At 43.0% G+C, this 24,516-nt stretch overlaps 2 protein-coding genes across 3 annotated transcripts; one reads left to right on the top strand and one right to left on the bottom strand.

Annotated features, from left to right (window-relative positions):
• Window positions 1–2,511: 2,511 nt before the first annotated feature.
• mrrf (mitochondrial ribosome recycling factor) lies at window positions 2,512–12,128 on the bottom strand. Its single transcript, XM_030768855.1, has 7 exons — window positions 12,092–12,128; window positions 9,874–10,055; window positions 9,339–9,491; window positions 6,779–6,897; window positions 4,500–4,591; window positions 3,375–3,534; window positions 2,512–3,157 (listed from the first exon to the last, which is right to left on the bottom strand). The coding sequence occupies exons 2-7, from the start codon at window positions 10,049–10,051 to the stop codon at window positions 3,080–3,082; spliced, it is 780 nt and encodes a 259-aa protein (XP_030624715.1). The 5' UTR covers window positions 10,052–10,055; window positions 12,092–12,128; the 3' UTR covers window positions 2,512–3,079.
• A 166-nt stretch (window positions 12,129–12,294) lies between these two features.
• On the top strand, window positions 12,295–21,363 carry rbm18 (RNA binding motif protein 18). 2 transcript variants are annotated; one of them, XM_030769299.1, is made up of 6 exons: window positions 12,295–12,385; window positions 13,134–13,247; window positions 17,466–17,592; window positions 18,330–18,410; window positions 20,433–20,521; window positions 20,887–21,363. In XM_030769299.1, exons 2-6 carry the CDS (start codon window positions 13,141–13,143, stop codon window positions 21,044–21,046), a joined length of 564 nt encoding a protein of 187 aa, XP_030625159.1. In that variant the 5' UTR covers window positions 12,295–12,385; window positions 13,134–13,140; the 3' UTR covers window positions 21,047–21,363. The 2 variants fall into 2 exon arrangements, with proteins under 2 accessions (XP_030625159.1, XP_030625160.1); XM_030769300.1 differs by having other exon boundaries at window positions 18,330–18,416.
• Window positions 21,364–24,516: the final 3,153 nt, after the last annotated feature.

Here is a 24,516-nt window from a genome sequence, read left to right as displayed (position 1 = left end):
AATATTGTCGCATCACCAAGATGTGATGGAAATCTGTGAGATTTTACTGTATCACATGACACAAGCATCAACCTTTCCAGTCCATGCAATATTCCTTGTCTAAGACTGTCACAGTGCAGGGAAATTGATGGTCCTGATCGAATGCTTCGATGTTGCCTGTCACTGGGCTGAGTGGCAGGTGCCTCCCCTCAAAGTGCTCATTTAGGATTTATGAATAGTGTGCGCTTATCCAGTGTCAGCTCTTACTCGGACCCCACCCCCGGGACTGTTCCTCATCTCCACTCTCTCGGTGCTCTAAGCCGTTGATTACAGTCTTCCCGGGGGAAGAGTGCGACTCCTTGGAGATGGGGGATATCTAACTCACCAGTCACTTAGGATCGAGACGGGGGCAGGAAATCGCAACGGACATAAAGCTAAATATATAATTCCTCCCGTGCCGGTAATCACGACGTCCAGACGATTTGAAATGACAGTTTAACCACTCGAAACTCAAAGACTCTCTGTTCAAGGGGATTGCTCTGTGCCGGCGGTGAACAAGCCCGCGCACCCTGGGGTAGCGCACCTAATGAAAGCACGTTGCGTCGGCCTGAAATTGTGCACAACATAGGTCAGGTCAATCTTACCGGATGAAGGAAGGAAACTATTTTTGGAGCATGGATAACCTGTCTGATTACAGAGTTGCTCCTCCTCTTCAATCACGTTTTTATTATAGTATTCAGAAACATTCTCATACAAGATTCCACATCGATCAATAAATCAAACAAGCAAACAAACAAACGCCGTGTAATTTATGGTGTACAGCATTCAGACCGATTCACATTGTATTAAATAAATGATATGTAGATCATTACATATGTGAAGTGTTCGTCAATTCCATCCCCATCTCCTCCATGCTTCCATTAGTCATTCGCATTTGAATTATATTTAAAACCTGGGAATATATCACAGCACGTAATTCGTTAGGAAGGGTCAGTTTTGACCTAAGATCAAAAATGAATAATGTATCCAAGACAGAACGATCCACCTCGTGCGGTTCATACAATCTCTGAAATGAGAATCGCTATCTGAGCATCAAAATTTGCGTTAATTCTTGTTCCAATTTGCATATGCAGTGTGCGTGCCCTTAGGCGTAGTGGCAGAAAATATCTTTTCATCTCAGGAGAAGAGCATTTCGCTCTTTAACTGATTGGATTCTTGATGAGACTGTCGGGTGGCTCGCACACTTCAGAGGCGAGAACGCAATAGGCGTTCGGGAGCCAATTCGGTGCCAGTGAAGTGATTAAACGCGCACTCGAGTCTCTGTAACTATCTGAGCGTCGGGCGCGTGTATGGAACGTAATCAGCGCACACTGACTGGGAAGTATAATAACCTGCTTCTTCGCCGGAGACCCCGTTGTCTGTCAAGTGCTCATACAACCAGTGTATCAGTGTTCCTGCATTGTCACAAGACTAGAAGCCTGAATAATTCAGTCCTAAATAATCTGCATGTAAAGTAGACGTAAAACCCATGCACAGGAGGAGGGGTAAAGTAAAGAACAAGATATTACTGCACTTCTTCTTCTCAAAGAAAAGGAACAGCTCTGTACTTACATACATTACTACTGGCACTAGCTAATGAATTTGTCTTAAAGAACTTGACACCCTAGAAAGGTACAAAATACTTAATCAATTCAGAAAGGTCATCAACTGGGGTGAGAATCTGACTGGAACAAAACATCCACTCCTGATTTGGATGGCTGAGTACACTGTAAATTCTAAAGTTTACTGAGTCAATTTACACTTGTATATTTCCAACGACACAGAAGGAAAAACATTTGGTCTCCTCACTGCCATCCTCATGCTCTCCATCATGGTAGTAGTAAACAGCAAGACACACAGTAATCCACTTGATAAATGTCAAATGAAATGAAGCTATCAGCTGAAAGCAATTTTCAGGGCTGTGTTCAGAGCCAGCGACTCAAGATTTTCACCCCACCATCTATCATGAGCCTCTGTTTCAGGCCAAGGTACACAATGCCCCTAAATTGCTGACATATGGACCCAGGACCATTGAAAACCTGCCCACTTCCCCAGTCTCTATACTGGCTGCTCTAAACTCTTGTTTATTCACCGACCCTGATGTTTTTATCCATTAAAGACAATGCTTTTCAGAGCAGGCCCCAGTGGAGGCACTGCTTAGCTTGGGAATTGCAGTATGAAATGGCATGTACTTATGAAACATATTATAATGCTTTTCTTATGGAGTAGTCATGTGACTACTTGCATACAGTAATGGCCTAATTATACATATTAATTTAGTGCTACCTTCAAGACTAATAAGAACCGAAATCGGGAAACAAAAATACTAAACGACAGAACGCAGAGAAGAAACATAAATTTATGTGACAAAAGGGGAAAAAATGACCTAAAAGAAGAAAACGCTTAAAAAAAAAAAAAAAAAAAAGAGAAGAATGAATACAACAGCAACGCCGCCAAAATCCAAACGTTTCCGTTTTATTTTGTTTACATTGGTAGCTGTACTATTAATCCTTAAAAACTGATGGGGGGGAAAGAAAAAAAAAAAAGGTTGAGCCCAGTGGCTGCAACAGCGAATGTGAAACAAATGTTGGCAGTGCATTATTGTGTGCGCTCCTCCCCGTCCTCTGAGAGACTCACCACGCTGTAAAGCCACAGAGTTTACATTCAGTGTAGTGCTTTTTACATAAACACAGCATCTGTGGCATCGCTTTGATTAGTAGGAGGACCCTAAATCACATTAAAACATCATTTGTCCTTTCATTGTTTGTTTGAAGAGTAGAGGATGGAGGAGCCAGCAGCCACTGGCGTGCCATACCAACATTTGTTGACGCATGAGAAGAATACACAAACACTGCAGAGAGCAACCTTTGGCTCTCATTCCTCTATCACCACCATCATTAATTGTTTTCTGGTTTGAGTTCACAGAGGTTTTTTTTTTTTTTGTTCCTTTCCTTTTGCATCATGTCCAGTCTCAGGCCGCGCCAAGTGCGTTTGGCTCGATTCGTGATGAACAACAAAAGCGAGTGTGTGATGTCATGAATTCTGATGGGTCTTGTTAATGTCATCCCAGCAGCTCCTTGGTTTTGTTGGCCAACTGTTTATCAATGTCTGAAGCATAGCTGTCTGCCATTTGCTGAATCTGTCGTCGTCGACACAAACGGAAGAAGGACAGAAACAGATCAATATAAACCAACAGGAAACGTAATGGCACTCTAGCGTTAGCAGCTGATATAGAAATATTCTACCATTAAAAGGGTTAAAAATTGACAAAGAATTTCTGTGGCTCTGACTTTTAGGCCCAATAAAACCACAAGCTGCCTCATTATTACGGATTCTACGGATTAAAACATCCTCACCTGCTTCTCGACCAAGCGGATGGTGTCCTCGGACACTCCCTCCTTGCTCTTCTTCACTTGAGTGACGGCGTTGGAGCGGACTCTCCTCAGAGACTCCTTGGCCTTGTTACTGAACTGCTTGGCCAGTTTCGCCAAGTTCTCTCTATGCTCCCGGGTCACCCTAAGAGTCACATGCATGTCCATGATGAGCGAGTCACCCCTCTTAAAAGAGTTTCATGACGTTTCAGAGGTCTTTAATAAAAATGATTTTTTTTTTTGAGCTACAACAGGAAAGAAAAACATTACCTAAATATCAGTGTAATTTCAGGAAGACTGAAAAAAAGTTCACAAAGCAGTCAACTAATCGTTTTTGTGTTCTGAAATGTTTAAAAGTTTTTTTTTTCCTCCTCTTTAATTGGCATTTTGCTGTGAGTCATTTGCAAACAGTCCAAGAGTAGAGTCTGTTTACTGCAAACAATAAGCATAATTACTGATTCTGAGCCAATCAAGCCGGTCGTTCTCTTTACAAATGCAAATGTAGCTAGAAGCCTACACTGATTGCGGGCGAGGCGTCCAGCCCCCTATCCTCTGCTGCCAGATAAGCACCTGCTGCTGCCTCTGTGTGTTTCCATAATCAAACAGATTTGTGGTCGACGGAATGAGGGGAATGCGTCAGAACGCCTAGTTTGGCGTGTGAGTTCAGAATGTTGGTCAGAAACCAATGACCATAGCGGGACCTTTTTTCACTCTGCTCTTAAAGAATAGTCTGCCTAGAATAATACATATAGAATAACTTCTAATTATTCCTTTTGAACTACTTGTTAACCTCAAAACAAGTCTGACAACTCATTATTTGATATAAAATGTATAAAGTGACCACAGAGAATTTTAGGAACTTAGATAAGAGATAACACACTTAGAACTAAGATAACAGAAATAACACACTAAGATAGTCAAGAAAAAAGGACAGAGGGGGAGAGAGAGAGAGAGAAAGAGAGAGAGAGAGACACACACACAGACAGACAGAGACAGAAGAACATACGGGAGGAGGCACTGGAAGAAAAGCGCCAATGCGCATAGGTGAGAGTCCGAGAGACGAGAGGAAAGTGTGACAGAGAAAGGTGAACGTGCCACAGGGGTACTCACTTGGGAATGGGCACCCTGATGATGGTGCCATCCACCTCAGGGTTGAGTTTCATGCTGCTCTCTTGCAGGGCGCGGGCGGCAGCCGCTGTGGCCTAAAGACACATCACAGAGACATTAGGTCTAATGACTGCCAGCTGGGGCTGCGACGCTGTACCTGCCCCTCACATATCCGTCTCAAACCCTGTTCTACCTCTCTCTCACTCTCTCTTTCTCCCCAGCACTCATCCCTCTCTGCATCCACCAAACAACAGCCCCCCCCCCCTTTCAAAGCCCAATGGAGCAGCAGGAAGCGTGGTTTGGTCCATTTGTCTTTGATCTAGGGTGAGCTGGGTGAACTGGCCAGCATCTTGCAGGACTGGAGCTCCAGAAAGAGGCTGTGTAAAGGAACGGGGACCTGTTTGTGTAAGGGAAAGTAGGCGCAATGTGGAAGTGCCGCAGGGCCCTGTCAGCGCGAGGTCCTTTGGGACGGAGCAGAGAGGTTGCAGGGCAGGACACTAACCCTTTATGACCTGCGCCGGGGGTGGGGTGGGGTGGGGTGGGAGGTATCTCAGGCTGCTTACACTCCAACCCTGGTCAAAGGAATGCTCTACATAACAGACATAAGCTTTCAGACCATGACAGACCATGTGAGCGCGGACCTACATTTGAAGGCTCTTGTATGTTCGTAAACTGCCAGTAAACTCTAAGGCATTTATTTGTTTGTGTTCATTTAGAGGAGGAGGTGTGGGGTTCTTGCGGCTTACTGCATGCGAGAGCGGCCAGATTCTCCAGTTCCTCGCCAGCTGTGTGATAGATATGGCTTGTGCGTGCGTTTGATGGCTCTACAATTCCCTTTCATCATCATATCCAAACCGCTCCGGTCCTGACGGTAAGGCAGCCGCGGTCCCAGGAGTTCCGTAAACATCGGCCGTGTTTTTGGTTAATACGGTAAAAATAGCGGAGTTGCTCCCAGTCTTTGATTAAACATGAGCGCGAGTTCAAAGATGGGGGAGAGGAGCAAGAGCTAAAGAAAACACCTTGTTAATGATGCGGATACCACACAAGCACACGCACAAAAAAAGTCTGGGTTACTTTAATGAGCACTGTCTGTAGAGGCTCACAACAGCCACTGGGGTTTTCCAGCAGCACTGGACCTTCTCAGAGCCGTAAATGAATGGCTGCAAAACAATGGCCTCTCCGCAAAAGAGCGTGTGTAATGGATTAGAATAATTACCAGTCTGTTTGCTTTAGGTACAGCGTAGTCACCTTGGTGTGGATTTTGCAGGGCTGTTAGGTAATGGCTGGTTGCTGTGACGCCACCGCCAACTCTGTCTTTGTTCCTCAATGGTTAGCAAAGTTTTTATTCGTACAAAGCAAAAGTCATGAATTAGAAGTATAGAGTCTGCAGGTGCTTCACTTTTTGTTTTGTTTCGTTTTTTTCCAATACTGACTACACGACAATAAATATTCAATATTCTGTAACTGAAACTGTCTAATGTTAGTGGCATACTGTGAGAAGAAAAGCGTATATGTTGAAGCACAGGTATCCCAGCTGAAACAGCTTTCTGAGAACAAAGCATAAATGCGTGCTTTGGCGAGTTGAGAAAAAGTTCAGATTCTCATATTGGAATACAACCTTCCAGTATTACAGGCTCATACCACGGAGAAAAGGAATGAATCTGCTCTCTGGACTAATCCGAGCGTTGGACAGAACTGGCTCTCATTAATAACAGTGAGAGATGGAGAGAGATGAAAAAAGAGAGATATACAGATAAAGACAGGGGAAAGTAAAGTAAGAAGTAAAAAGATGAGGACAGAAAACAGAGAGAGGAAAAAACAGAAAAAGATGTTGAAAGCGAGGAAGGAAAAGAGAGAGAGGGAAAGAGATCATTTAGGTCCAAAAAAAGGAACAAAGAAAAAGTGAGTGAGGGGAACGCTGCAGACAAATGCGGAGAAAGAGTAGAGAAAAACAGCACCCATTAACTGGGCTCTGAGCTCCAGGGGGGCAGCGCACGGTCACTTCCTGCTCCTGACAGCTCACCACAGACTCTTGGCCTTTGTTTCAATTGCTCTCCAAGAACAAAGGGCTTCCCCCAATGATCGATCAATTTGTCTGAAACAAGCCTGGAAAAAGTCCACATGACTCAGATTTCAGCTTGTGTGTGTGTGTGTGTGTGTGTTGTGTGTGTGTGCTGGACCTTTGGTTGAGTGGTGGTAAGTGGAAAAAAAAGGTGGTCGGTTCAGGGCCCTTTACTGAAGTGATCCAGAGAAAGAGCTGGACTGAGTGCTGGCCGTCCTACCTCTGGGAACCCCGTCATGTTGACCACTATGAGCTGAGGGGACTTCATGGAGATCTGACCCAGTTGGTTGAGGGGGAACTTGCCATCCTTGGTACTGACTGTGATGTGATCCAGTGCACCTGGAGAGGCAGCAAGGGATTATTCTGGATCTAAGCTCACATAACATCATTAACACATTTCATTATCCAGGAACTATGCCATAAACCTTTAATTAAACCTTCTATCACAAACTCAGCATGACATAGTCATTGAGAAGTCATATACATCACATGTACCATTTTATGACAAAATGAAATGCTGCCATTTTAAGCCACAAAGGCTGAAATTTACTGAACTTCAAGGGTGTGTAAATTATCCTGTCCAAAACCAGTGGCATGGTCAGCAACAAATATAACCGTGAAAACGACTTCCACATTAACAAATCACGTTAGTAAATCTGCCCTGAAAGATTTTTTTTACAGAATGAGGCTCCTCTGGAGTGTTCCAGAAGCATGCTGACAATCTGAGGGATTTGGATATTTTAGTTGAGTAAATTTGGTTAAATGACTCAACTCCCCTATTCTTCCTTATTTCTAAAAACTGAGAGCCTCCTTCCCTAGACTGTGTGTTCCACCTCCTTGTTCTCTTCACAGAGGAGACACAGAAACAGTGTCCCTCATGAACACGTCTCCTCTCCTCATCTGTTTTACTTCACACACCGCTGCCCCCCCCCCCCCCCCCCCCACCACCACCCCCCCCCCCTGTCTGCTGTCTTACTTCACTCTCTCTCTCTCACTCTCTTTCTCTCTCACCCCAGGGAGAGAAGAGCGCCGCCACGACATACTACGATCCTCCATCATTCTTACTGTACTTTGATCTTCTCAAAACACAGAGAGCCCGTACAAGCCTTTTTTCAAAGCCAATACTTGAAAGGTTGAAAGAAAAATCTAGATTTTGATACATTTTATTGACAGCACTGTTGTGGGGGAACTCTAAAGCTTTCAGAGAGCACGCATTCACCAAAAAAACAATCGCCGATTTCCAACTCAATCAATGGATTAAAACCAGCAAAACAGACATAAAAAAGAAGAAACGATCTTCCATTATGTCATCACAAATTCTACATGCGCCGACAGTGAGCAAATACTTGGCACGACCATGTGGACAGTAGAATGGACACACTCTAGAAAGTTAAGTCCCAGGTGCCCCTACGTTTCTGCGTGCGTGGGCGCGTGTTTGTGTGTGTGTGTGTGTGTGTGTGTGTATGTGTTACCTGGGCCTTCATGTTTCTCACATCTGCTAACGGTTTCAAGGTGTGCACTGTCGTTTCCTCCTCAGCAGAGAGATGACGATCAACTGCAAAGCTATGAGCTAAACGGGTTCTTCCCAGTTAGGGCACCACCCGTTAAACTCTCTGACACGTACACCCAAAATTTACTCAGTATTCACTCTGACCTTCACAACACCCTGACCTCACGGCTCCAATCCTTCATATCTATCAAAGGAGCATTAACCGAAGCTTATTGTCTTTTTTCTTCAAAGTCTCTGTTGTCATGTAACACCCTGGTTTCTTCTCTGAGTGTTGCACTTGGATTGGTTTTAAGATATTTTAAAGTTAGGAGCCCATAAAAGGATTAGAGGAGCTGAAGTTAAAGCCTCATCCTTTCTCAAAAAGAAGTGTTTGGATGTGAAAGAGTATAAATGAATATGCAGAGAGACATCTTCCCATGGATAATTTATCTGGGTTAGTATATCCTGTCTGCCTCTGGCAGGGGGGAAACGTTAGAGGTTGTGTTGATAGAGAACAGGATAAAAAACAGAGAGAGTCGTCTGTCCGGCCCACTGACGGGACGACAGGCTATAATCTCCCCTTGCCGTGTGCCCAGACAGCGGGTCAGGACATTAATCCATCCTGTGCCGCTGCCTCGTCTCAGCGAAGGTGACTCTTCACTTCAGCTCGACAGTAAACACACCACAAAATGAGACCCAGATGAGTCGATTACTTCTCTTTAAAAAAATGATGTCATTTCATTCCTGCATCACCGTAACTGAGGTCTGTGACAGCTCCAAATCCTTCTGCCTCCATAGGCTGAAGGAGAGAGAGGGGAGGGGAGTGGAGGAGAACGAGGCAGGTCAAGGGGTGCGACTGAATAAGCTTCTCTTTGATGTGAGAATACACTGAGCTGTTGCTGCTGTCTCTGGTCTCTCTATTGGGATTAGGCAGGCCTGGGGTCAAGGGTGATGACATGCATGTATTTGAGGAAACAGGATCACAAACAGGGTGAATAACTTCACCTTGTGAAACAATGGTCATAGAGAGAATGTACACAGAGATGGATCTCTGTGTTTAAACCTCAAGGGTGCACAATGCAATACAATACTCCTCTACTCTTACATAACTTCCTACATAACAATATTCCATGAATCCTATTCAGGCGCTCTGAGAGTCTGGCCTCCGTAAGAGATAAAGCTGTTTTTTTATGCTCCTGAAATGTGAAGATGGGCCTGAAAGTTTGTGTACATGTATTTGTGTGTGTGTGTGTTGTGTTCTCAGTGTTGACTCTGGACGAGAGACACTGACCTGGGGAGGTGCGGATGCTCAGGTTACGGCTGAAATCATCCTTCAGAGTCGTCAAGACAGCGGCCATGTCCTCCTTAACCTCATCTAGACTGATAATGTCCTCCACCAACGAAGCATTGATGTTCACTTTGGCTTGCTGCCCCTTGGCTTTTGCTACAGAAAAAAAATGAGAGAAAAACAAGAAGTGGACAGGAAAAAGGGAACGAAACACCTCCAGCATTTGTGGCTTCAAAGGAGCAAGAAAGATGAAAGAGAGAGACCAGCATGCTGGTAGATGATCATAGCTATTACAAATAAAATCAAGACAAGAAGCCTAGATAGTAAAGTGAGGATTTCTCTACCCCTTTATACAGGCTCAAAAGGCTCTCGAGTGAACCTAAACAAGCACTACACAGAGGAAAAGAACATCTCTCAATGGTGACTGGAGAGAACAAATGGAATGCCCACTCCTACCCCTATATTTAGCCCTCGAGGGGGCTCTAGATCGTGTGTTATGGCTCACAGATGCCTTGAGTGGCCGGGGAGCTCCGCTCACCTTTACTCTTCTTGGTGGCATAAAAGCGAACGAGGCAGGGTGGAGGGACTCCACCCTGAGAGCCTGCATTTTGGAAGTGAAGTAACACTCTAGAGCTGGTCCCTACTGAGGTCCTCACGAGATGGCTTGCTGACAGGTACAATACGGGTCGCAAAAGGCCAAGCTGATTCAATGCCATCTCTCTGTCAGATATGAGAGAGAGAGAGAGAGAGAGAGAGAGAGAGAGAGAGAGAGAGAGAGAGAGGATTAAAGCTCAACACAAAATGTGAAATGGCAACACAGGAAAACTTGACCTAATATGACAGCACAGGGTGACTACAGTCATGACAAAACAAAACAGCGTATGAATCTGTTCTGTACATGAGACCACTGACTGCACTGGCCCTCTTGAGGCCACAAAGGTTCAAATAAAAGGCTGTGACATGCCCTTGCCAGCAGAGGGCGATATTCAAATCAAACAAATAAGTTTACATTACTTGCTACAGAGAAGTCATGCCTCAATCTTGCATACTCTACATGTCAAAGTAAACTGCTAGCTCACTTAACCATGAAGGAGTCCTCCATTTAATATATTTTGAATAATATAAGAATGAGAACAACCATGGAAGGATTCGTCAAAGATACATTGTTATGACAATTCGGGTTTTTTCTCTATCCCCCAAAAGATGTAATTGTAAAGTGATGAATTCCTGAAGAATCAAATTTCACTATAAAGGATCACTAAGCTATCTATCAATTGTGTACAGTTGCCATACTGTCCATAATGGAGTGTGTTTTACAGAGATGACTGCATTTTACAGAATTTAAAAAGGTACATTTTCCCTCCTTAGCAATACAGTTCTATGCCCCAAAATCACTTTTTGTCCTCCATTGAGCTCATTCTCAACCGTGAAAGCAGAGGTGTTCCACTGTTCCATAGACTCTGTCAGCTCTAGTGCCCTCTTCTGTCATTACCTGTTTGTTATCTGATGGTGTGAGGTATCACTGTAGTCAAAATATAGTCCTGCTTTGTATTTTTTGACTGACAGCAGGCAGAGGAGGCCCAGCGCTCATGTTTTTACAGTTGCAATGGTCCATTGTGAGAACAGTATCTTGACAGAACAAGTCTAAAAGCAGACACCATAACTTGTTCCCTAAACAGCCATGAGCTATGATTTTATCAGGCCTGGATGATGTGTGTGTAAGGATCACTGAAAGACACAGCTGTTGTGGTTAAAAGATGATCAAAAATGAGGAGAATGACTTTTCTTGTCAACAGCGAGAGAAGAGGGAGATGTAGCGATTTGACGTAGGTTTTGGTCCTGGGGAGAGGATGGGGGATTGGCCTTTAGAGTGGAAGTGGAGCAGAAAAACTGTTGCACAGGTGGTCTGTGCAATACGGTGTCCTTCTGTTTGATTTTTCACCTAAAGAGCTGGAGCAGCTGGTGTGCCCGAGTTGTGTGGGCTCACCTCAGGAAAGAGCAGCGTGCAGTTTGAACTGCTTCAGTCCTCATCGCAAAAAATCAATCACTGTTATACTGTATATTATAGTGTTCTGTCTAAATAATGGGAGAACATACTGCAAGACCATTAAGGAAGCTGGCCTCCAAAATGTTTAGCAAAAGTCACAGTGACGCCATCTTTCAAACAAAACTATTGGCTCAGCATTTATATCCACATTTTTAATAGAATCAGCAAAATCGTATGTTAGGTGTTAGGATACAGCTAACAGACTAACCAGTCATGCACCCTTAATGGCATCAAAGACGGGTCCAATGCATACCAAATGATGCTGAAGAGACGATGTAGTCAAAAACATAAGACGAAAGGCAGAACAAATCGAAACGGAGAAAAGTAGCAGGTAACAATCTAAAATCTGTATCTGATGCTCTGGTCAAAATATGTTTTAAGTTCATCGTGTGATTTAAAATGAGAAGCTGACGAAGGACAATTCGCAGTTTCAGTACGATTCAGTTATGTCAAGCTGTCGTAAATTAGGGGAGCCTGAATCTCGAAATATTTAACCTGTTTTTGGGATAGCTTAGTTTGTGTTCAGCAATGAATTAGCAACATGCTATCAAAACACTCAGGTTCAAGATATTTACAGAAGGTCGATAAATAACATAGCTAGTTAACAGCCTGACGGAGACAAAGAATGGCCAGAAAGGCCGTTTCGAGTTGTAGCTTTATCCTACCTAAACACAGGGTCACGTACATTAGCTTCCAATTATATACTTACTTGTCACGTAATATGTAGCTTATCAAGCATGCTTTAAAACTGAGCAGTCGAAGGACACAACTGTGCAAACGTCATCATAAAATTGCTGTGTAGGTTTTAAACGTCATTAGCATGCGACTCTGTTGTGGCTTGCTAACAGCGTTAGCATTGTAGTCAGACAGTTGGAACGTTTGGTTGGACTTATTTGTGCGTAAAGAAACGAAAGGATTTTGTGTTTTACGACAAAATACTACATTCATTCCGGTTGTGTCTTTGTACGACAGCTTACAATTAAAGGACGATTGTGCCGAAGGTGTAAGTAAATTCTGTGTTAAGTAAATGGTGAAACAAGCGACTCTATTAGCATTAGGGAGCAACATGTTAGCAACACACAATTTCCCAACTTACCAGCAAAATTAATAAGAACATCGTCATGAATTATATTGTTACATTTATCTTATAGTGTTATTGTGATACTACTTTATTTTATATTTTACAGAATTACTATGTGTTACATTACCAGGCAGCTAGGGTGATATCAAGTAAGCCGCAGCTAATTAGGATAGTGATACCGTTTGAGCTTGTTGTGTTGTTGTGTGTGCATTAGGCCTGTTTCTCACAAGTTGTCACGCAGTTAATATTAACTGTATTAAAACTCGTCTAAAGTGAGACTCTGCGGATTGCTGCGGCTTTGCGTCTAACTCTTTGCAAATGTAAAGATAACCAACTGACAAGGTTGGTGTTAAGTAGCTTACATGTGATTCGATTGTCCACCGTTAAATGAATCAAATCGCAATTATATACTCCATATACTACTGCTGTACTGACTATCAAATCGTAGTTACTAGAAGATTTTACTTTAGCAAAGATTCACATAATGTATTGTGTGACAGTTACTTGTACTGAAAAACAAATGGCTCAAATTCGTGGAGAAAATGAATTTTTATTGAGTGTTTATCAACGTAACATATCAGTTCATGGAATTCATTTATTTGCATCTACCTTATGTCTCTGGAAGTTGCGTATATCAATGAGGTTTTAACTCCTTACCCTGTTTCTTCAGGGCCTAAATGACGTCAGCTGCAGAGACAGTGGAGAATGCCTCCATCCTGTCGGGCGCTTCAACACAGGAGGGCCATCGCCTGTGGATCGGCAACATCGACCCTAAAATCACAGAGTAAGTTGCTGGTGCCTGAGAAGCAGAGTGCTCTGCCTGGAAGGCAGGCGTGTGGACCTGCCTGGATGATTGATTAGCCGTGTGTGTGTGTGCGCAGTGGAGAATGAGCAGACGAGGGCAGGGCGTGTGAAAGGGAACCACTCGGGCATGGAGACCTGCTCCGCTAAAGGGCGGCCATCATTTCTCACTCACCTGGTGTGTTTACACTGTCAACCTGTAGCTGCTGTCGCTCCCCTGGTAGATGGGGAGGTATAAAGAAAGAGAGAAACAGCACACGTTGAGAAAGGGCAAAAAGGGATCCTGGAAAATGTACAGCTCGCTTAGGCCAGTGTCTAGACAGGCGTTTCCTTCCCCTCTCCCCTCTGTTTTTCTTTAAATAACCTGCACAAAAGAAAACCTCAGTAATGCCCACGGGCTGGTGATTGGGAAGATTAATTAGTTCACATGCTGGGAGTGTTTGTTGTAGCAAGCTCCACTTCAGAGTCCTTGTGAAGTCACACACAGCAGTGTGTGCTCTGTGAGGTCACTATTCACCCAAAGGCACTCTTATTTCTCTTTTCCAAATAAGTGGATAATTGAGAGCAGTAATTGAGATGGGAGGCAAAGACGCGTTTGTAATTTCTCCACTGTAGCTAATGTACATTGGTCATCAGAGAGATGGATTATGCTGAAGAGGAGATGGTGTAAGAGGTGAGAGTTGGTGCTGGCACATGGATCGCTGGCAATTGATCACTTTAGCCCGCGCTGGCCCACAGTAGTCCCAAGGGGCCCTATCTTTAACTTTTTGAAATTTACAGAGTATTTTTAAGCTCCACATGCCATATAAGTGGTAAAATAATTACTGAACTTTGTTTCCTCTATACGAAAGAACACCACTCTTTTTGGCATTTCATATTCGCTCTTTTCAGTGCTAGTGAAACTACATTATAAATTACAAAAGCCCGGGACTCTCATCGCTCATAAGCTCAAACTTCCCGTACACTCCAGGTAACGGCATTTCTGGACACATTTGAGCAATTGCTAATTTCCTTTGTTTTTTGCAGTGGAAAAATATGGCAGAAATCTCAGCTTCAGTCACTGGCTGGTAGATTGCTGACATTAATCATGCTGTCATCTCGTAGGCCTTTCTCACTGGACTCGGTCACCTCTCTCAATGGCACATATTAAACATTACCGTGTGGGGCACAGCCACACACAGGTGCTTAACACCTGTCTTTAGTGCTGAAGACTCTGCCCATCAGCTGGTCAAGAGAGGGAGCCGCCCACAACTGCAGTCTTCTCACTATAAATGCCAGGTGCTAAGGATAGGCTGGCCCTTACACAATGGCAGTTATGTCTGCACTGACAGTCAGTCATCACTAGGGGAGGAGATATTTGATACAGACCCCACCCTCCCCCACATCACACCCTTTCAAATACACAGTTATACACAAACATAGAAATTTACAGGCCCAGCGCTGTTGCCCTCTGTCTGACCGCCCCGGCCCATTCGCACAGACAAGGAGTGCTGTCGTAATAACAGGCTGACATCTTGGCCTGTCTCTGCTCCACAGGGGCCTATTTGGGGCCGGTGATGGATCTAGCATGTGCTGCAGGTTGTTTGTGCTCTTTACTGGGGGGCTCTTTTGCATTGTCCATCTGGAGCAGAGAGAGGGGGACTGGGGGCCATGTCCGGCGGAATGGCAGAGGAGAGGGAGAGCCCTTACACATCACGTTCATGTCACCTGACAGAGACACGTTACTTTCGGACCTGCGGTCAACCTCACGTTTTAACTCATTGGGATTCTATCAAGTTTTTGGGGGGGGGATATCTGACTGACAAGTGGTCCCATTTCAGTTATTTTGTGTTTATATTTGTGTTCACTGGAGACAAAATTTTGGATCGGATTTCGTTGCTTGCAGGGCAGCTACTAAAATAAATTTCAGATTTAAGGTTAATCACTGATATCCTATCTGTGTAGCCCCCATCATGGTTTATCACTCAGCTTTATGACTCTATGTTGCTGAAACCTGTTGTAAAAGGAAGTTGCAGGTTGGTGGGCACTGCTCCTACTCCTTTGGCTCAGGCTTGCATCTTGTTTGGCTAATGACTACACTTTCACATAAGACCCTGGAGTGAAGGGATACACACACACACACACATACACACACCTCGATGGACCCGCCTCTTCCCCACCTTAGTACATTTTATGGCCCTCTGGAGATGTATAGCATTGTGGTGTGGTAAAAGCCATAGATTTTTCCCTTTGTATCAGGGTCTATCAGTCTGCTGTGTGTGTGTATGTGTGTGTTCTGCAATGCTGCAGGAAGAACCTGTGACCCAGGCTTGAGAGGGTGGAGCCTGGGAAAGTGAGAAATGCTCCTTGGAGAAAAGCTCCAGGGAGAGCAAGGGAAGACATTAACGCGGCGTCCAGGACTCCCAGTCCTAGCGGGGCTCATACCTTTCCCGGATTAAAAATAACCTCTCGGACCAAAACAATAAAGCAGTCCCAAGCATGCCTTCAACTCTTACCCATGGCCCTTAGACAAGGCCACTCCCAGACTGCTTCAGTTGTCATTGTGGAAGAAAAATAATAATAATAGTGCAATAACAGATTAAGTAAACTGGTCGACATTGTTTACCAAGCACGGCTTTTATAGAGTAAATCAAAAGGATTTTCGTCTGCTTCCTATCCTATAATTCGCTGTCATTTCCTAGTCAAAAAGGTGACTGAATGTGTGGATTAATTAGAGCTGTTACTGAACTTGTGTATCATTAGCCTTTTTGATGAAGGTATAGGAGTGATACAGGCACTCCTTCTGTCACTGCATGTGATGATGAATCAATGTAATGTTGCCCTGTGATTACTCTGCTAGGGATGATTTACGTCTATAGGACATTCCCATCCCTAAATTAGGTCACCTAAGCAACAGAGCGATTGATTTATTGCGGGCGTATAAAGACTTTTCGCTCACCCTTACGTGCCTGGTCTAGCTGTATTAGATGTTAATGATTCAGATGATGGACAGGTAAGCAAACAGAAGCAGAGATATTTGGCTGAGTGAAAAAGAGAATGCCTTCTCCTACGCACCGACTGCATGCTACACTGCCCTCCAATGCCTCGGACATGGTTGTTTTGAAATCTTACTGTTTAGACTGCTTTCACAGGAGTGTTTAGATTACACATGTAGTGTGAGATCTTATGGTTTCTGTGTTCCAAGGGAGTGTTAGAAAAATTCATTATCGCAGCTTAAGCTGCCTTTTTGTTCACCGTAGTAGCGGATAAATCATCCTTTATATAAAAAAAAGTGACTGTTTCCCCGGCCGTCTAAAATTCCTCTCTTTGATTGTGGATGACCCGTTGAGTTTCGAGGTGTGATTACGCCATTGATACTTCACAGAGAACTTGTTGGTAGGCCCCGTGACTAAGAAAGGGCTTTTTTTTTTTTGCATAGACTCTTAGACCTCCAAATTATGGTGCCTGTACAACACAGTCCTGATATGAAGAAATATCCTGGTATTTTACTGTACAGAGGACTGATGTTGAATCACTAGATTACCCGACAACACACACACAAAAAAAAAATCCCACCTGAATCAGATATTCTTTTATGTGTCATGTCATAATGAATGGACTAACCATTCCCTGAGTTATTATGTTAACAATACACAAATGATTAGTTGCTGCACTATGTAGTAATAAGGACAGATTGGATGGTGGGGCTTAGCTGTTTCCCATGTCTCCCATTGGCTTTTGGACGGCAAGGTTCTTGTGCTGCTTAGAGTTGTAAATGTTTGTCTTGAATTGAGCTCTATTGGGAATTCAGACTTCCTCTTTTTTATTTTCTCATTGTCCTTGTGCTGTATCCTCTGTATTGTGTAAATAAAAGATTTACTGCAGCTAAAAAGGTGTAAAGAGACCTGTCATTCTAATCAGGCACAGCTGACACAAGTATGTGACATCATACAATGTATTTAACCCTGGTGGATTTACTGGTCACACTGAGTCAATGTTTTCACAATTCACATTGCTACATGCGGGATCTGTGCTGTATAATAGTTTGGCTCTGAGCCAGATGCATTATTGATCAATTTGTCTGATTGCAGTGAATAAGCATATTAACCTGCAGAACTCAATTTTTACCAACAATGTTCTATGGTATGTATATATATCTGCAGTGTCTTTTCTGCTGTGTGGAGCAGCTAACTGGTTGATCTGTCACCATGTGTCTGTTTAGGTATCATCTGGTGAAGCTCCTGGAGAAGTTTGGCAAAGTGAAGCAGTTTGACTTTCTCTTCCACAAATCGGGTCCACTGGAGGGCCAGCCCCGAGGTTACTGTTTCGTCAATTTCCACACGAAAGAGGTTCTTATCTCTTCTGTTCTCAGTAAACCACAGAACGTTAGCCAGACACGCATCTCCTCTTAAGACTGCTGATAGTGTGTGTGTGTGTGTGTGTGTACGTCAGAGTACCTCCACAATAGCCATCTCACTGTGTAATCGTCTTAAGTTTGTGATGGGAGGCAGGCTCAGGGGAGTTTTTAAGCGAGGAAGTATGTGTTTACCGGCCTCATTCACACCCTTACGAGGGCCTGGAGAACTAGTGATCCATCATCAGTCATTATTGTCCCTGTCATTATTTTCAGCTCCCACTCAGAGTCCTGAAGTGCAGATACTCAGGAAGGCCTAACAAACAACAGCATTATAGTACTAATGTTCTCCAGCCTCATATCCAATCAGATATGGAGCCTGTAAGATGTGCAGTCACGAACAGCAGAAAATAATGTGAAGGAGCGTGCTAGATACTCATGAAAGCAAACAGTTAATGGACAACTTAAAGCTCGGGGCCAAGATTCTGAAAATTCACCATGGTGTCAGCAGCTCTGTTTTTTTTTTCTCTTCTTTTTTTTTTTTTTTCTTTTTTGGTTTTGTTTTTGCTGGAACCGCTTTTATAGGATGGGTATAGTTTTGTTATGTTTTACTTTTGCAACGACAATGCCTCATGCAGAACATTAAAGTGATGAATGGAGTTTGTTTGAATTCGAGCCTGTGTGTACAGTGTTGATTATGATGAGGATCTCTCCTCTCTCTGGCTGCTCCAGGAGGCTGAGCGTGCCATCCAGTGTCTGAATGGGAAGCTGGCGCTGTCTAAGAAGTTAGTGGTGCGTTGGGCTCATGCACAGGTAAAGGTAAGCATCTCAAAAACTGTCTGGTAAGAAAGAAGTTACACCTTTATATGTAGGTGAATTTTCCCTAAACACTAGGCACAAAAAAAAAGGGGTGAAGGGGTGAGGGGGTGCAGAAATGTTGAAGTTTCAGTAGGGTGAGGACGCTGACAGCAGATTAGACCAGGACAGTAGCTGCTGAATAGGACAGTAGCAGTAGTGACGTTCTGTGTGGCGGGTGGCATTCAGTGCACACGAAGAGGGACTCCTGCGACTGGTCTCTAACAATAGGCAGCTGTCTTCTGGAGTTAGGAAATCCTGTATGGTCCAGAATCGTGCCCCTCCCGCACACCCCCTCTGTCCCTTCCCTGTCGGAGGGGAAAGGGACAGCAGGCTGAGGTCAAGGTTAACAGTGCACACTTGTTGACAACAACAAGTCGTGGACAAGCCTGTTTCCAGAGTCTCTTGACCCCCCCCCCCCCCCCCCCACCCCCACCCAACATTGTATAGAGCACACATAGCATGTGAGTTGTGAGAAAACGTGGAAACGGATCAGTTTACTTCTGCCAGACTGCTGGTCATTCACACACTTCCTTATCTGTATATTGACAAATAGTGTTTTCAAGCTGCTTCTGTTATAATATTCTCTTCCTCAACGGTCTTTGAAGTCTAGATTAAGAGAGTTTGTTTGGCGAGACCTCTCGAATAATAACGTTTGGTTGGGATTGCCTCTGTCCCACCCTGGAGCATGTATGTGTGTGTTTATATTGTAGTGACCAGGCACCGTCCTTGGGGGGAAAAAAAAACATTACGTGGTGTGTGTGCATTCTTTGATTTGGAGGAAGCAAAGAATAGCCTACTGCATTTTCCTAATTGTTTTTGGAAAGGTGTGCTGTAATGGCTGTGTTTGTATGATAGGGTGAGAAAATATTCATTGACTGATTTATTTGTTTGAGAGTCTCGTTTAAATAGTGAGTAAGGTTCTGCCATTTTGCAGTGGTCCACTGTTAAGCACAGAAAAACGTCTGGGTGAAGTAACAGGCTTCGGGTATTTTTGGTACACTTCTGACACTCTGGATGCAGAAAAGTGGAAGTATTACGAGGTCATTAGTATAAGCATCATTTACTGATCTGATTGATATCATGTCAGGAGTTTAGATTCTTGTGTGTAGCAGGGCTGGGCGGTAAGGTATAATTAAAAATTCATGCTATAGTATGTTTTGATTTTTAAGGGCACGCAGCTGCATGATGGAGGGTTTTTTTTTTTTTTTTTTTTTTTTTTTTTTTTTTAATTTTATTTTATTTCATTCTCATTGGCCTCCATTTCTCCACTCTTTAGTGTTCTAAAAGGGTGTACTTATGTAAAGGTTTATGATGTACACAATAATCCATTCATTTTTAATAGCAGTATGCATTTAGCCTCTTCACATGGCACCCTACATTTGAAAACATTAAAATAAATTTCCTCTCATGCAAAATGAACACACTCCCAGTATAAACAGTACCCTGCCATCTCTGCTGGTATAACCCTTAATCTGTTCTATTGCCCAGTCATTATCTATAGGGACAGAGGCTGTATCTTCAGAGTGTGTGTCTGGTTAATTTTGCTTTTTCATTCTATTCTCCACAGGTTCTCAGGACACACTGAACAGTGGCCCACTAATGGGACTCAGGAATATTTGACAGGCAGTTTTGAGAGGAATGAATCTGCAGCCCATTGCTGAGCAGTTCAGCTTTTCCCACAGTGCCACAGGGCGAGGATTTGACCATAAGAAGCAGTTGTGGCCCCTGTTCTGATGGAGGGAGTGTAAAATAAGCAGCCAGAGCAGGAGTCTCCTGCTCTGGCCTCAGTGTTTGTCAGTTTGTGGGAATAAGTTTGCAGTTCATTCACTACAAACAGTCCTCTGTGCAAATGTGTAATTTCCTTTATTTTGTGTCTCATGAGAGTCTTCTTTTCTGTCTCTGTCCATGTCCCTGTGTATGTGCATGCATGTGCGTGCGTGCGTGCGTGTGTGTGTGTGTGTGTGTGTGGTCTTTCAGAGGTTTGAGCCCTACAGAGGGGACAAGAACCTACCTGCCAGCTTAGAGCCCTCATGCAGTGCAACTGAGGAGGTGCCAACCAACCTGAGGTTAGAGAAGTTCCACCACGTCATCTTTTTCTCTTTTTCTCTTTTGCTCCTTTAAATGTCATATTTTTTGTGTTCCTCCAATTTCTCCTGCACTGTTTGTTTTCCCTCTCCCTCCTTTTCTTTTTCTCTTTCTCTTTCTTCCGTGTTCCAATAGAAAACAAATGGCCTCATGAGCTCAAACTGTGGTCCATTAGTGCTGTTGTTCAAACAGTCATTTCCTTGAGAAAAGTGTGACTTTTTGGTCGAGTGTTTTCATTCTGTCTTTTTAAGACCCATTTCAGAAGGAGGCCTGTGTAGATGGGAGGTTAACTGCTCTCTTTTCTTCTCCCGCCTGCACTGTATTCTTTCCTCGGACACTTTTACAGCGTGAACGCGAAGATCCGGGCCATCGAAGCGAAGCTGCAGATGATGGAGGAAAACCCAGATGAGGAGTACTCCGGACCCTCGGCATACCTTTACAACAAGCCCCCCGAGAAGAAGCGAACCCAGCCTTACAACAAGCACTTCCGCAAGTTCAGGAGATGACCTCCCGTGTAGCGCCCCCTTCTGACACTGTCATACTGTCCATGCACAGTCACATAACACGATGGACATCTATACGATGTGTTCAGGGCTGAAATACAAAGTGCTTGTTTCCTCTGTGCAATTACACAGTAGTGTTTGATGATGTAGCAGGAACGTTTGGGCCTCCGGCTCCCATTACACTCTGCATTAGGACGAGTTCACACTGTGTGTGGGCAGAGCTAATGGAATTAACCCTGCTCCAGTCAGAGGGATCTTTATGTGTACCTGTTTTAAGCAGTGTCTTAACAGAAACTTTGTGGTGTTCTTTTTTTTTTTTAACCCTTAGTTCTTTGTATAATGGTTTTAATTTGAGGGCAACTTTGTAGTCTTTTTTACCCATTATAAAAATTCTGGAACATATTCATTTGTACTTCCTGAAAATGTTGATTTTCCTAGAGAGTCTGTGTCAGTTTGTGTAACTGGGACTGTCAGGTGCACGGTACCCTATGATGTCATGTCCCATTGTGCCTGTTTGTATTGAGGTTATGTGGTTAATATATGCACAGTATTTATTAATCCCTGTTTTGGGCCTTTCTATGTGTGTTCACTGGTATCAAATGCTTCAGCAGGGCATAGTGTCTTAAGTAATAAGGACCACCACCCAGAAAGGCAAGATTTTGATTCACAGTTGCAGTAGTTAAAGTCACTGATATCTGAGCAGCTAGCTCTGGTAAAAGCTCATCATCTGTAACAAAGGGATTCAATTGTACCTCAGTCAGGTAAGTTTAGGCATGACCACTTTTGGTCAGCTTTGCTAATAGATACACTGTCAGATATATTACTGTATATAAGAGATGTTGATCAGATAAGTTTGAGTCCATTTATTATCAAAAGTAAGTAAATAAGGAAAAAAAAAAGAATTTTCTCTTCTTTACTTGTTTCAGTCCCTGTCTTGTGTGGTTTTTAGACAACTGTGTGTTTAAAGTGAGCATTTACAGAAAACAATGTGCTGTGCAGGGCGGGCGACTTAGTTTCCAGGGTAAAAAGACGGCGTCCCATCTGAGCGCACTCTGGTCAATTGTTCCTCATTAATTGCTCCACCGCGCTCAAGTTTAGATGCTCTGTCTTAGTGAAACATCTTAAAACTATGTCGTTCTTGCCCAGTTTATATTACCACAATAATGTGAACAACGAATTCCAGAGCGCAATTTTAGTTTTGAAATCAATGTTTCTCTCAGTTGTAAGACTTGAAATCGACTAACATTCCAGATCTCCTACTGCACTTTGTTGTATTCGTCCTCCATAGTTTTAGAAGTAATCTGCACAAATACGTCTCGGCAGCTGACAAACCCTTATGGTTTGTTAAAGTGTTTTACGCCTTAACCTATTTAACAAAATAAAATATTTAACATATCTGCATAAAAGGTTACATTTCCATAGTATTATCACAGGTGCCGTGTGTGCTGAATGTTGTTGTGCCATACTATAACATGACTGCTACGGCCACCTCTGTGTAGAAATCTCGTAGTATGAACTTGAATGATGTGAGAAACGAATCGATTTGCTTTTTAGGTGTAGGCTAGCCTAAACAGTCATAATTTCAAATCAGTCATTCCCATATATCATCTGTTAAATTTCCATCCATTTAAACGATACACACCAGGTAGCTTACTATTCATGGCTGAGGTGCATTAGCCTTCTCAGGTCAAAGCAAACATAACTTCAAATGCTGCAGACTGAACGTGAAAATGACCATAGGTTAATAATGTTGCACGTGTCTCCCGTTCTGATCGACAGAAAAATAAGGAAATAATGAAAATGCGCTGACATTAACGCAGATTGTCAGGAAATGAACTCACTTTCCCAACGCCCTACTCCTTATTTAGCAGAGTTTGCGTACTCATCCACTGACTGCAAGGACTGATATGAAGAGAAAACTAAACTTAATTTATTCAAGAGAAGGGACCAAATGTACTTTTCTGTTTTGCAAGTTCAAGATCAAAGAACCTACCACTGGCCGATCGCTTCTCAAAGGAATGCGTATTCTTTGAGAATTAAACTGCAACCTAGAATCATGATATGATACATACATTATATGTTTCAAAAAGTAGACTCTTTGGCCTACTTTTAGACAGAGAAAACATATATCTTTTTACAACCGTTGGCAATAAAATATGAAAGAGGTGTTAGCGTTAATGAGATTGACTTAGCCTAAGTCATGCCAGTACTTGTATAAACTTGACATATGCGCTCTGCTCTGCTCCTAACCTATTGAAGAGAAGTCACCGCACACTGCAACTACCATTTACGTAGAATATAAAAGAAAGCTATTCTATTTTTCGTCACAGTAATTTTCTTTTTTCTGCCTCTCACTCTTTTTCTCTGTTAGTGCTTTTAAAGCGTGATTAATTATTATAGTGCGTGTAGAGAAAAAAAGTACTTATACGAAAGCTCCAATAATAAGATTCGTGCATGTAATCGACCCACAAGTACTGTAGTGTCAATTTAAGGACAGCGGAGCACGCTGTAACAAATTCGTTTAAGGCTGAACGTGTAAATACAGGCCAGAGTTTAAGGAAAGTGGAAAACAGTAAATTTTCACTTTTGCGTCAGTGCTCTGCAGGTTGCCCACTCTGATAAGATGAATTTATAGCATAAGTCATTAACCTGAACCGGCTGAAGTATAAAATAATCACCAAATAAAATAGAATGTTAAGTACATCACGGCTGGTCTTGGCTTTGACAGTTGTCAAAGTAAATTAACCATTATTCTCATTTCAGTTCTGCTGATCATTTTTACCCATTATTTTGATAGCGCTTGAATTAAAATAGTATTGACCACTTGATATCGACTCGCACGGTATGTTTATCAATAAAATCGTAGTCACATGAAACATGCATCTTTGAGTGTTGCAGACATCTCACAATCAGTTTTGTTTACTGTGGTTTACAAAGTTGTAATGTTCCCAAATTCTATCAGATCAAATACACTTAATTAAAAAAAGAAAGCTTTGAAGAGGATGGATTATTTTTCATATTCTTCAGTTGCGTACGAGTAAAGCCTATGGATTGACCATATTTAAATTTCTATATTCTAAAATAAACCGTAGTCAAACCCCACTGTGCTACAACCTCACCCTCCCCCACTGAGCTAGGGGCTCAAGTCTTAACTTTCACTACAGTCGCGCAGAGAGAGGGTAGGCTGCGCTCTGACTCGCGCTCCTCTGAAGAGATTGGGAACAAACCTGCCAGCCCCTCAATTTCATCTACTTCCTGTAGTCAGCAATTCCATCCCAAAAGGGGAGAAAAAGTGGAAGGAAGAATTTTAGCAACCGTTCTAAATAAGGCTTCCCGACGAACAGTTTACATTCGTCCCCATTTGGTTCAACTTACAGGACCGCGTCTCACATGCGGGTTTCTAATTCTGCGTTTCTTACAAACTACACGATGCTAAGCTGTTTGTTATTGAGAGGGAAGTTGTGTATTGTGTA

The sequence above is a fragment of the Chanos chanos genome, chromosome 3, assembly GCF_902362185.1.
Source record: "Chanos chanos chromosome 3, fChaCha1.1, whole genome shotgun sequence".
Taxonomy (NCBI): Eukaryota; Metazoa; Chordata; class Actinopteri; order Gonorynchiformes; family Chanidae; genus Chanos; species Chanos chanos.
Note: the sequence above shows the minus strand (reverse complement) of the source record. Positions and strands in the feature narration are given on the sequence as shown.